The sequence below is a fragment of the Physeter macrocephalus genome, chromosome 7, assembly GCF_002837175.3.
Source record: "Physeter macrocephalus isolate SW-GA chromosome 7, ASM283717v5, whole genome shotgun sequence".
In the NCBI taxonomy this organism is placed as follows: domain Eukaryota; kingdom Metazoa; phylum Chordata; class Mammalia; order Artiodactyla; family Physeteridae; genus Physeter; species Physeter macrocephalus.
Genome location: NC_041220.1, coordinates 2,837,378 through 2,849,518, shown reverse-complemented (window position 1 = coordinate 2,849,518; position 12,141 = coordinate 2,837,378). Strand labels below are relative to the sequence as shown.

General features: G+C 37.8%; 1 protein-coding gene across 1 annotated transcript in view; it reads right to left on the bottom strand.

The window, feature by feature from the left end:
• Window positions 1–12,141, bottom strand: part of RXFP1 (relaxin family peptide receptor 1) — a 111,825-nt gene that overhangs the window by 46,397 nt on the left and 53,287 nt on the right. Inside the window, exon 3 of the mRNA XM_028491557.2 lies at window positions 3,494–3,592. Within this exon, the coding sequence (XP_028347358.1) occupies window positions 3,494–3,592 (99 nt within the window). The remainder of the gene's footprint in view (window positions 1–3,493; window positions 3,593–12,141) is intronic.

The window sequence follows — 12,141 nt, the reverse complement described above, 5'->3', positions numbered from 1 at the left end:
ACGTCCCAGGGTGACAGGACAGGGTGTGATGGGCGTTAATGTCCATATTAAAGCTGCTGTTTAAGAATAAAGTATTAATAGTTTTAATGGAAGATGAAGCCCTTTTTAACTAGCAAGAAAGAGAACTCAACTCTGAGCTATAGTGCTGGTAGATTATTATTTTTTAATTCAGGTGTTCTTCAAAAGACTTCTTTTGGCTTATGTAGGGATGTAAGGATGCCTACAGCTTCACTTGAGGAAGTGAATATTTCTTACGCATAACCATTCTGTTCTCACGGATGAGAGTTGGAAAGAGAGAGGAAATGGAATGTACGCCTTTGACTACCTTGTGGGGCTATAGCGGTAGTCTTAAAGATGTGACCTGATATTTCTAAAGTCTGTTAGAGACTTGCAGTGGTGTGTTCATATAGCTAAGCAATGAAATGGGATTATTATTCAGAGTAATAGACATCATCTGACTGCTGACTTGATGGGGAATGGACGATCCCTGAGAGCAATGGGGTGTGCTCTTTTCTACGTTTACTTTGAAACTCTGCACTTAGAGCAGAGGTTGCAGCCTCACATATCTACAGGGGCAGGCAAAGCGGGTAGAGACTGCGTCCAGGAGTCCCAGTGGGACAGCTTCTCCTAACTGTTGTCCTATATTACAACAGGGACACCTGTGGCCAAGTCAACCAACTTCCTCAAAGAGGCCGGAAAGACAGTGTTTCGTACTATATAGTTACCTACTTAAAAATAATAATGCCTAACTTAAAACATTTTAAATCATCATAGGACAAACAAAACTTCTTGTGAGAACTGTCTGTTTGCAGACTTTTAGTCTATAACCTTTACAGTAAAGCTTCTGAAGAGTAGAAAATCATCGTGATGGCAAAGAAGGCACCCTGAGGCAAAGCTGGCGGATGGCAGTGATGCAGACGGTTGGCTCCAGCCTTGGAAATAGGTGTCTCTTTGCTCAGATATGAGGCCACAGGTATTTTCCCTCTCCTCCCAAATAACTGTGCAGATTCCCTACAGGATCCTGAGAGCTCACGATCGAAATTTAGGTTTTGTGTGTTTTGTAAACAGAGTCTGTGCCAAGAACTTTAAAACAGGTGTATGGTTGTAAGTGACCATTCTGGCAATGGAGCTCTGAAAACGGATTCTCTCTCTCTATCCTCTGCTAATGTAAATGTTGTGGGGAAGGGGTGCACAGGGTTAGGATGGAACACGAAGGTCCCGAGAGGGACAGTATGAAAGGTAAAAATGGAGGGCCGTGAAGTTGGCATTAATCCAGTGTGTCTTTTCTATTATGCAGACTGAATTCAGATAATCCATATATGCTGATTACAGGGTTACCTGTGATAGGGAAAAATGAAAAAATGACACCTAAATATCCAACCAGGAAAGAAGGATGAAACAAATTGTCACTTACAGAGTATTTTGAAAAGTTCATAATATGGATACCTGATTATGCTAAAATGCTACCTGAAAATATGATAAAAATGGATTGCATAGAAAATTTCAACTATGTTAAAATAAAAAAAGATGAGTAATGCACCAGCAAGTTAATGCTGGTGGCTTCTGAGTGGTGAAATTATGGCTGAGTAAACAATTCTTTCCAAATCTCCGTACTTTCCAAATTCTTGAAATTTAAACTTTATTGATATATTGGTTAATGATGGATATGTTTTCCATGATATTGTTCTTGAGAGGTGACTTTGTAAATGTGAATTCCTCACATTCTTTCATCCAGCCAAAAAGTATTATAAGCCATTTTCAGTTAAATTTCCAATAAATCCTTATTATAATCTGATTTAAATAAAGTGGTACAAAAAAATAATAAAGTGGTACAATAGGAACCTTAATTTAAGTTTCACCCCTTAATTTTATGTTACACTTCCCATTTCATTTTTACACTGCTTTTAAGCTTGAAAAAAGACATTGAATTGTTAATTACCACCCCTCCCCCATCTTTCTTGAAAACTCTAATTAAAAATTATATATTTGTTCATTACTAAGAATTGATAAAACATCGCCATTGTATTTTTTGAAACATTTGTTTTTGTGTGTAGCTGCATTCCTCTTATGTAAGTATACTTAGGACACATTTCTCCCAGAGTTCATCATCAGGCAAAAATTTATTTCTCTTGCTAACTTAATCTGTTTTCCCCCTTTGTTTATCTTTGCTTTACAGACCAGACTATGAAAAAGTTATGTAGCCCATTATTTTCCCTCTTTGACCTGATGACTACAGAATTAAGAACTAGGCAGTAACTTTTCTTAGTGAGGATTTCCTTATCTAATTTTTCTTCTCCATTCCTTTTCCCACTCACCATGGAATTTTTGTCTCTTATGTCATGTTAATGGGTTAAGTCTGTTCGTAGCCATATTTTTATTGTAAATTGCCTAACATCCTTTTGGGAATAACGTGAAATATAAAAAGATTAAATTAAAATTTAAGAAATGGAAAGAAAAGGATGTACAATAAAACAAGAAAATAAAAACTACATTTTGAGATCATATGGCTTAATCCACTAGTTTTTTGCCTTGTATTAGTAGTTAAATTATACCTGTTAACTTTTTCCTTTCCCAAAAGCTTTTAGCTCTTTAATGATAGAGCAATCTGATCTCCATATTTGACAAGAAGACAACATGAGGTTGAGATAGATTGCTGAGTGACCTGTGAGACTCACAGGAGGGATGTATACCCCCTTAAAGTGGGGATTGCTAGCAGTTTTTTTTAGTCTCTTTTGAGTAATGAAGACAAAAAAATATTTTAAAAATTTTAAAAAGCTGTACTTTACAATTTGTGGTAGAACATAAAGGGAAAAATACAGTGAAGTATCCTTTTCCCCAACCCCTGCTTTTTAACCAAGATTTTGAAAAGCTAGGATTAAAACTACAACTATAAGACACACATTTACATTTGAATAATTTATTAGAATAGAAAACATTTATTTAAAAGGAATTATGTATATAGATCTTCTGATCTTAAAAATTATCGTTTATCCTCAATGTTATACCCTCCTACAGCCCCTTTCCAGGGTTTTTGTAAGTTTTTGGCATGTGACTAAGAGTAGCCGATTATAATTAATAAGGCTTTTTTGGTAGCTGTAAGGTATGGCTTAGACTCCAGAAGCTTTCTCACTTACAAACGTTAAAATCCAAACAGCTTCTCTGCTCTTCTATTTTCAGTTTCCTTTATATCAGAGTTGCTTTTATATCAGAGTTTATAGTGATTGTGAAAAGGGGGCATGAAAAATAGCAACCCTGATGGACTGACATTAATTTTGTTCACAACAATACCTGGCATGATTTATTACTGTTGCACTTATGATCCTTGAGTGAGTGATCTTAAAATAAAATCCTCAAGGCTGCGTGTCTACTAGAACATTATAATTTTGCAAATAGAAAACTATAAATTTTTTAAAATGTTGGATCCAACTTTTAAGAACATGGCGTCTTACTATGAACCTATAGACAAGGACCATCAGTCCCTCTGATTACTTACAGCATTCAGATGTTTCTGCCACAAAGGGATACCAGGAAGTCATTTTGTAGTAATGGGCAAAATATTTGTCAAGTTGCATAGACCATCCATTGTTGTCACCTAAAATAAAGATCACAGAGCAGAAAAGTTCAAGAACAGAAATATTCTGTTGTGTTGGGGAAAACAGGTCCTCTTTTTAAAATAATTTAATGAACTACATGAGAATAGAATCTAAGAAAAAGTGGATACAGGTGTATGTATAACAGATTCACTTTGCTGTACAGCAGAAACTAACACAGCATTGTAAATCAACTATACTCTGATAAAAATTAATTACAAAAATAATGAGTGATTGACAAACAGAGAAACGTCATCTGGGAGCTTGTCAGCAATGAGAATTTCTGGGCCCTTCACCTAGAGATCCTGATTTCATAGGCCTGAGATGGGTCCTGTAATCTCCATTTTTACCAGGCATTAGAGGTGATTCTTCAGCACGTAGTGTTTGTTTGAACCACACTTCAACAAACAGAACTTTTTTTAAAAAAAAATTTATTTTATATTGGAGTTTAGTAGATTAACAATGTTGTGTTAATTTCAGGTGTACAGCAAAGTGATTCAGTTATACGTATCCATATATCTATTCTTTTTCAAATTCTAATTTGAAATTTAGTAATTTTGGTTATTAGAGAGTATTGAGCAGAGTTCCTCGTGCTCTACAGTTGGTCCTTGTTAGTTATCTATTTTAAATATAGCAGAAACAAACAGTACTTTAGATGTACTGAAACACAGAACACTGTTCTTAGCATCTTTATTATAAATCCCTCAATCTTCTTCAATCCTGTAAACTGACGTTGGAGATGGATGTATTAACATGGGAGATGGATGGCCATGATTGTTAAATAGAAAAAGAAAAAAATAACATGACCAGCACAATCTCACTCTTTTTTTTTTTTTTTTAACGCACTGTGGTATCACGGATTATGTTGAGTGATTATCCTCTGAGTGCTTACATATTTTCTCTTCTATATTTTCTGATTTTGATATTAGATTCTTATCATTTTTTGAATAAAGTGAAACAAAAAATAGTAAAAGTCTTCATTTGGGGGGGAAAATTTTTTTTTCTTCACAAGATTCCTCATGACCTTGCAGTTATTTTTGAACGAGACATGAGGCCAGTCAGGAGGTAGAATGGATGTGAATGGGGGTGCAGGAGCAGCTTCCCTCTATCATCTGCAGATGGTACCAGCCTTCATCCCACTGCAGGTTGGGGGTGGGTTTGAATGGGATCCTTTCCAGAGGTTCTAACATTTTTTCAGGATGCTGTTGGGACTCTTTAAGGATGCATAAACATATAAACAGGTGATAGAAATGATAAAAGTTTATCCTATTTCTTTAAGTTACTATTAAATCTGGCATCTATTTTATAAGTTATTTCAGCCATGTATGTATAATTCAAACCTGAGATTGAGTCTAGAGAGTACAGTTTTGTTTAGTTGTGTGGATTTGGTGAAATTGACTTAACCATATCCATGGTTTTAACTCTTATCAGAGGATTTCCAAGTTATATTTCCAGCTTGCACTTTATCTTGTGTAACATGGGATCAGTTCACTACAGGCACCTCAAACACAACATTCTCCGAAAGGAACACATTATCTGTCTCCATATAAACTTGCTATTCCTCCTAAATTCTCTGGATGGGTGAATGGTCCCTACAATCTATCAAACTGCTCAAAACAGAAAAGTTAAGTTTTTTGGAATGTGCTCATATCTGATTAAATATAATTTGTACAATTTTCCTCCATGTCCATGTTATTTTCTTATTTTTTCATGGCTCATTAACTCTTCCATGAAGATTACATTTGGGGAAGGAAAGGTATTCTAACATGAGTGCTATGTATGCTTGTAAGAGTATACTTCCTATTAAAGTTCCACTAAAAATAAATTGGAAAGAAAAAAAAAAAATCTAGAGTGGTTTCTCTTTCCTCCTTCCAGAAGGGATTGCAGATAACAGAATCTCAAGAATAGTAAGGTTGGGCTGTTTATCTGACCTGGATGGTTTTGAAGATAACGGTAGTCCTGTCACCATTACAACATGGTACTTTCATAGTTTATGGCACACAGCAACCAAAAACAGTTGTTTCAATGATCACTCTTGGCTTCCTGTGATTATGAGCCTCTTCTAAGGATAGACTCTGGCAAAGTGGATGCTATGGTAACTCATCAGAATGAAAATGAGAAATGTCAAGGGCTGTGGAATGAGATGACTATGGAGATGGCCCTGGAGAGATTAAGGAAAGCTCAGGGTATGATGTCATCAGCTCAAGAAAATTCAGAGAACCAGGGAGTGGCCATGACTACCCTAAGATAATCTTTTATCTCTTGGAACCTCAGGACTCAGATAGAATCTGATCCAATGGGTTGCTAAGGTTACAACATAAGCTGAATTCACATTTTGTCCTGTCTTTTAAGTGCATGTTAGGACACTGATTTGGAAAGAGAGGGACCCTGCGAATTGTAATGGGACTTTTTAATGTGTTCAGTTGAATTTGCAAACCCTAGATCCTCATCCCACTGAGTCTCCCTGCCCAGCATAAATGGGTCCCTTCCCCTCTCTGACCAGGTGGCTTTTTTGTTGGAGGCCTGCTAGTTACTTTGCTTGACGAAAATAACTTGTCAACTCTCCTAGTAACTCTATTTTGTCATTATTGTGAACTCTATACTTACAGATGGAAAAACTGATTCTGAGAACTTTAAGTGATTTGACTAGAAACAGAATTATTAAAAATTACCAAAGAATTAAAATAATACAATTATTTTAATGTTTTCTTTTCTAGGTCCAAATATGATTGAATCAGTTCATATTCCTCTTATAGAAATTCCAACTTTTATACATTGTCTTTAAATATTTAGCTGTTACTGTCTGTTACCTATTTATTGTTCTATTGCCTGTTTCATTTCCATTTTTGAGGCTCTTACATCAGCATTGTGTGAATTATACAAAAAATTATTTAACAACTAGAAGTAGTTATTAACTGGAATTTAAGCTCATCATTATTATTATCCATGGATCAACGGAAGTATTGTGAATCATTTGTAAAAAGAACTTAAAAATAAATTAATTTTCATACTAATGTTATGAATTTTTATACATTTATAAACGTTACAGATGAAACACGTGGTAAGAGAAGTCTTTTGGCTCTGGGTATGTTGAGGTACTGATCGATTTTACAGACGAGTTTTTGTGTATCTACAGAGCGAGGGTAGAAAGGTCTGAAGGACTCAACCCCGCAGGCTGCCAGGGCCTGGTTGGGGGCGGGGGAGAGGGCGCCCCTGCTCACATTCGTGTCCTGACCCATCCTCCTGGACCTCAGAACACAGCGATGGGACTCAGGTGAGGTGCTGCATCGCAGGGCTGGGCCTGTATCCGCGGGTGGTGTCTCACTGCTGCTGTGACATTCATGAGACAGAGTGGTTGGGTGACCGCCGGAAGACGTTGCTTTTCCTTCTCCCTTGTTCTTCAGCAGGCCCTGTATTTAACTGAGCTTTTCAAGTGAACTGTTGCAATTTGCTGCATTCTTACCATTCATAGGTGGTGCAGTGCTTAACACCTGTTCTAAAGGAGTTCACTATACGTGGTGTAGTTGCAACACTTTAGTCCAACAAATCCAAGTGATGTAGTTATTTATGCTACTTCCTCTGTCTCTTTCTTAATCTTATTCTTTTCTCTCCTTTTCTACCTCATTGTACCTCAACACACACACACACACACACACACACACACACACACACACAGAGTTGAAAAGAGAGAGAAAAGAGAAAGAGAGGTGATGGGGAATTTGAGAATGCAGAAGGAAACAGGACAAGATGGCTTATATTTCTCCAAGTGAGAGCATATATTTTGCGGGGAGATCTCTTTTTAAATAGCAGCATCTTCAAACAAACAAGCTTCTTCGCAGTTAGGATTTACCTTCTTTCCTGCCTTCCCAAAGCATTTTCTTCTTCGCACCCATTACTTCCTCTCACCAGAAAGCAGGAACACAGAACATAGAAGATGTAGCCAAAGTTGCAAAGTTGGAAAGTTAGCATTTTTAAGAAAACAGCTTTTGGAATATGTGTTTCTGTATTTTAAATCCCATATCCTTCATATTTTAAGGATGTATGGGACAGTGAGAGAATGGTTTTTCATACTTTACTTATGATCCCACTGAAATTTGACTCTCTGATTTTTCTTGAGGTATCACAGAGTAGAGAGCACAGTACAAGAGGATATTGTGTTAGGGGATATGGTTTCTAGTATGTGTTGGTAGTGCTGTATGAACAGCATTAAGTATATATATTCACTAAAAATAGGTTTTTTAAAAAACTAAAAACATGTAATGATGCTCTGAATAAGAATGAATGACGTAGACCAAGAAAAATCTGGTCTTGCATGCTGCCTGAATAAGTATGTGCTAATTCAATGAATGAGTGAATGAATGAATGAATGGGTCTCTGTCCTCAAAGACACTTCAGAGAATACCCAGTCTCCCTGATGTTATAATAAAATTTGGGAACTGGGACACTTAACAAAAACACAGATTTCCAGGCTCCTCTACCGGAGACTCTGATTTATCTGGTCAGTATGAGGTCTGGGGGTCTATATATTCCATCAATGCCCTGGGGGAATCTTATAACAAGTTTTGGAAGAACTGCATTATGGGATTTTCTCCGACTAGAGCCCTTCTCATGTTGCACTGGAGGACGGCTAGATTTAGCAAAAGGAAAATCCTGTCAGTCAGAAGGATCAGATTTCTTTTCCTTAGTAAAGTTGCTGTTAACAAGATGAATGCAAGTGGTCCATAATTGAAGGGCACTTTGCTCATATATCTTGTCACACTTCTTACAGTCTGCTTCCGACTGTGCCTATTTATATATGTATTTTATTTCCTTATGAGAGTATGATAGGAATTAATCTTCTTATGTATTTTTATTGCCTCAGTGACTTCTAAGGTACTTTTAATATAGTTAAAACATGACTTTTACTAGCTCTCATAAAGTATATAAAATAGTAAATCATTATTTCATTTGCACCTAGTATTAGTTATAATTTAGTTTTATGGAAAAGTGGGTTAGACACACCAATCTGAATTCTGGAGAATGCATCTCTCATCTCCATGCTCTCACATTCCCCGGCATTGGCGCCGGGGGTGGGCGTGTGGCGTGTCATGGGTTGAGGTCTGGATGGGAATGGGAAAGGGCCAAGTTTCTTGAAGGCACTGCATAGTTGTGACGGTGCTATATTAGGCTTTCCTCAAATTGCTTCCCAGGATTCTTCTTGAGAAGAGAGTTCTGTGGTTAAATATGCTTGGGAAATGCTGAATCCTGTATCCCCACTTGGAATTAATAATGCAGGCTAGTATGATGAAAGGAGAAATCAGCCTTAAAGAAATAGCTTTAATTTTGTTTAACCCTTTTATATGGCATCTTTCAATACATGTTGGGAACTGTTTGCTTCTGCATTTGCACAAGAAGACTCACAGACTTAGAGAACAAACTTACGGTTACCAGGGGGGACGGGTGGAGGGGAGGGAGTTGGGGATTGACATGTACACACTACTATATTTAAAATGGATAACCAGCAAGGACCTACCGTACAGCACAGGGAACCCTACTCAATGTGATGCGGCAGCCTGGATGGGAGGGGAGTTTGGGGGAGAATGGATACATGTATATGTATGGCTGATTGGCTTTGTTGTGAAACTATCACAACATTGTTAATTGGCTATACTCCAATATAAAATAAAAAGTTTTTAAAAAAAGTCCGGATGAGCGGTTTCCCAAGTGCAGATGCGGGACAAGTAGCATCAGCATCACTTGTGAACTTCACAGAAAAGCAAATTCTTGGGCTCCACTCCAGGAGCTTTCAATTAGAAGCTCTGTAGATGGGGTCCAGCATTCTGCATTTTAACAAGCCCTCCAGCTGATCTGATACCTGCTAACGTTCGAATTAATCACTCTAATTCATCACTTTCAAGGGGTTCTGAATTTGGTAATAAAATTGTATGCACTGGGAAGTGAATCATTTCAAAACTTTAACAGGTGTGCTACTCACCCACTGTGTTAAAAGGCAGATTTCTGGGCCCCATTTCTACCTACTAGATCAATGTTTCTGGGGGTGGAGCTCGGGACTCTGCACCTCTCACCAGCCGGCTGTGCCAGAGCACAGTTCCCAAACAGTCCTGTAGGTTTGCAGGGGCCATTCCTGGGTTCCTTTCATGTTTGGATTTTGAGTATTCAAAGTCGAGGGACTCATGCCTCTGTCAGAGAGGAAGCCAGGACGAAGAAGGGTGCCATGATGCTGTGTGTTAAATGCTCTACACTTTCACGAAACTGAAGGCATAAATCCTATTGGCTACAATGTGCTTAATTTAGAAAGTGTGGATTTATGCCAAGCAGAGCATCCCTGATTCTCAGATATTTCCTCAATTCTCAGCACCCATTCTTGGGACACAGTGGAGCATCTTTTTCTCAGAAATCAATGATCCCCAGAGTAGAGGTGCCCTGAGCCATTAAAGTAGACCTTGAGGTGTCGCCTGGTCAGACAGACCAATTCATCAAACCAATAGTGTGAGATCTCCTTGAATTTGAATGACAACAGCTGTTTGCTGATGGAATACATATGCCTCTTTCTGGGTAATTTTATTTTTTATTGTATTTTTAAAATTAATTTTTATTGGATGATAGTTGATTTACAACGTTGTGTTAGTTTCCGCCGTGCAGCAAAGTGATTCAGTTATACATATACATATATCCACTCTTTTTTAGATTCTGTTCCCATATAGGTCATTACAGAATACTGAGTAGAGTTCCCCGTGCTGTACAGTACAGGTCCTTATTAGTTATCTATTTCATGTATAGTAGTGTGTATATGTCAATCCCAATCTCCCAATTTATCCCTCCCTGCCTTTCCCACTTGGTAACCGTAAGTTTGTTTTCTCCATCTGTGACTCTATTTCTGAGTACCTTTAGAGGCAACTCTGAAGACATTAAGGCTGTGACATTATCCTGGGGATTTTTTAAAGGAAATTGAAGCCACTACAGAAACTGCCTTTTGTGTCCTATCTCATAGGAAGCGTTCGGAGCTGAAAGTCTTTGTGGAGTTAACTCAAACATCATTGAAGCATTGTTGGAGAAACGTAGATAAACATATTCGAAGTTAAAACGAGGTTTGTATTTATAGAAAAGCCAGGGGTTCAGCTACATGCATTTTTCCATCTCTATTTTGAGAATAATAAATAGAAAACCAGTCATTTTTTAACGTACAATGCATAGTTGTGCATCAATACACATATTTATGACTTGTGTCACTTTTCCTCCTGTCTTTTTAACCTTAAAAAAGACAAACTACCAACTTTAATGGAATATTCTAAAATGAGAACAGGGAAGTTCGACATCCAGTTGCCTGGCATTGCCATCATCCTGACAGCTGTGTAAAAGGAAATGAAGGGATATTTAGCGTTCCAGAGTTTTAAATGCAAGCCCAATTAAAAATTAAAAGGATCTTTCAATACACTTCAGACATTCTTATAATCCTATTAAAAGGTATGTATCATCACCATCATACCCATAAATAAATACTATTTGTCTAATTCTCATAGATTAGTGACAGGCAAATAACCGGGGTTATTAGTAAAGTTTTCTTTCCCTTGAATTCCTTGCACTCTGCCCTTTTCCTATAGCAAGAGGCTAGAATTTTCCACTTTCATTGCCTTGGAAAAGGGATGACACAGATGTCTGCAGATAACGAAAGAATCAAATTCTTAGTATTTGATTGTCAGAGGCCCAGGTTTGAGCACTGACAATAGATGTGGAAAAACAAATAAAGAAGAGCTGGGCTTTGCTGTTCCCAGACCAGACAAGAGACTTGGACCAGAAAGGGAGAGGGGAAAGGTCTGCCTGGGCTGAACCAGGGGGAAATCAGAAACTCCTCACCTTCATTATATTTGCAAAGACCCTATTTCCACATAAGGTCACATTCTGAGGTTCTGGGTGGACATACATTTTTAGCAGATTCTAACTTACTGCATCACCCAAAATGTATTAGAGGAAGCTTCCGTTTTCCCTGTGGATCAAAGGAATACAAATATGGAAACAGAGGGACCAATGTCTTCATCCTTTTCCTGTAGACAAGGCTGTTAAAGTGCAGAGCAGGGTGATGTTCAGAGGCTGCCGAGGCGAGCATCTGAACTTGGGTCTTCATGGTGGAGTGATTCAACCTGCCTCCAACTGGGATGAGGATGGGTTAGCTTGACTGTGATGGGGAACCTTTTTTTTGCACAGCCATTTGTTTATAATACAGAAGGAGTGCTAGCAAATCCTAATCTTGAAACTCAAAGAGTTCCTTTAAAATAAAAGTCTAGTTGTAATCAATAAATTTCATAGCGTTTGAGAATTTGATGGTATTTTATTTTATTTTTTAAATACATATACATATATCACCATATCTCCTCCCTCCCACCCTACCTACCCAACCCCTCTAGGTGGTCACAAAGCACCGAGCTGATCTCCCTGTGCTATGCAGCTGCTTCCCACTAGCTATCTATTTTACATTTGGTAGTGTATATATGTCCATGCCACTCTCTCACTTCATCCCAGCTTACCCTTCCCCCTCCCCGTGTCCTCAAGTCCA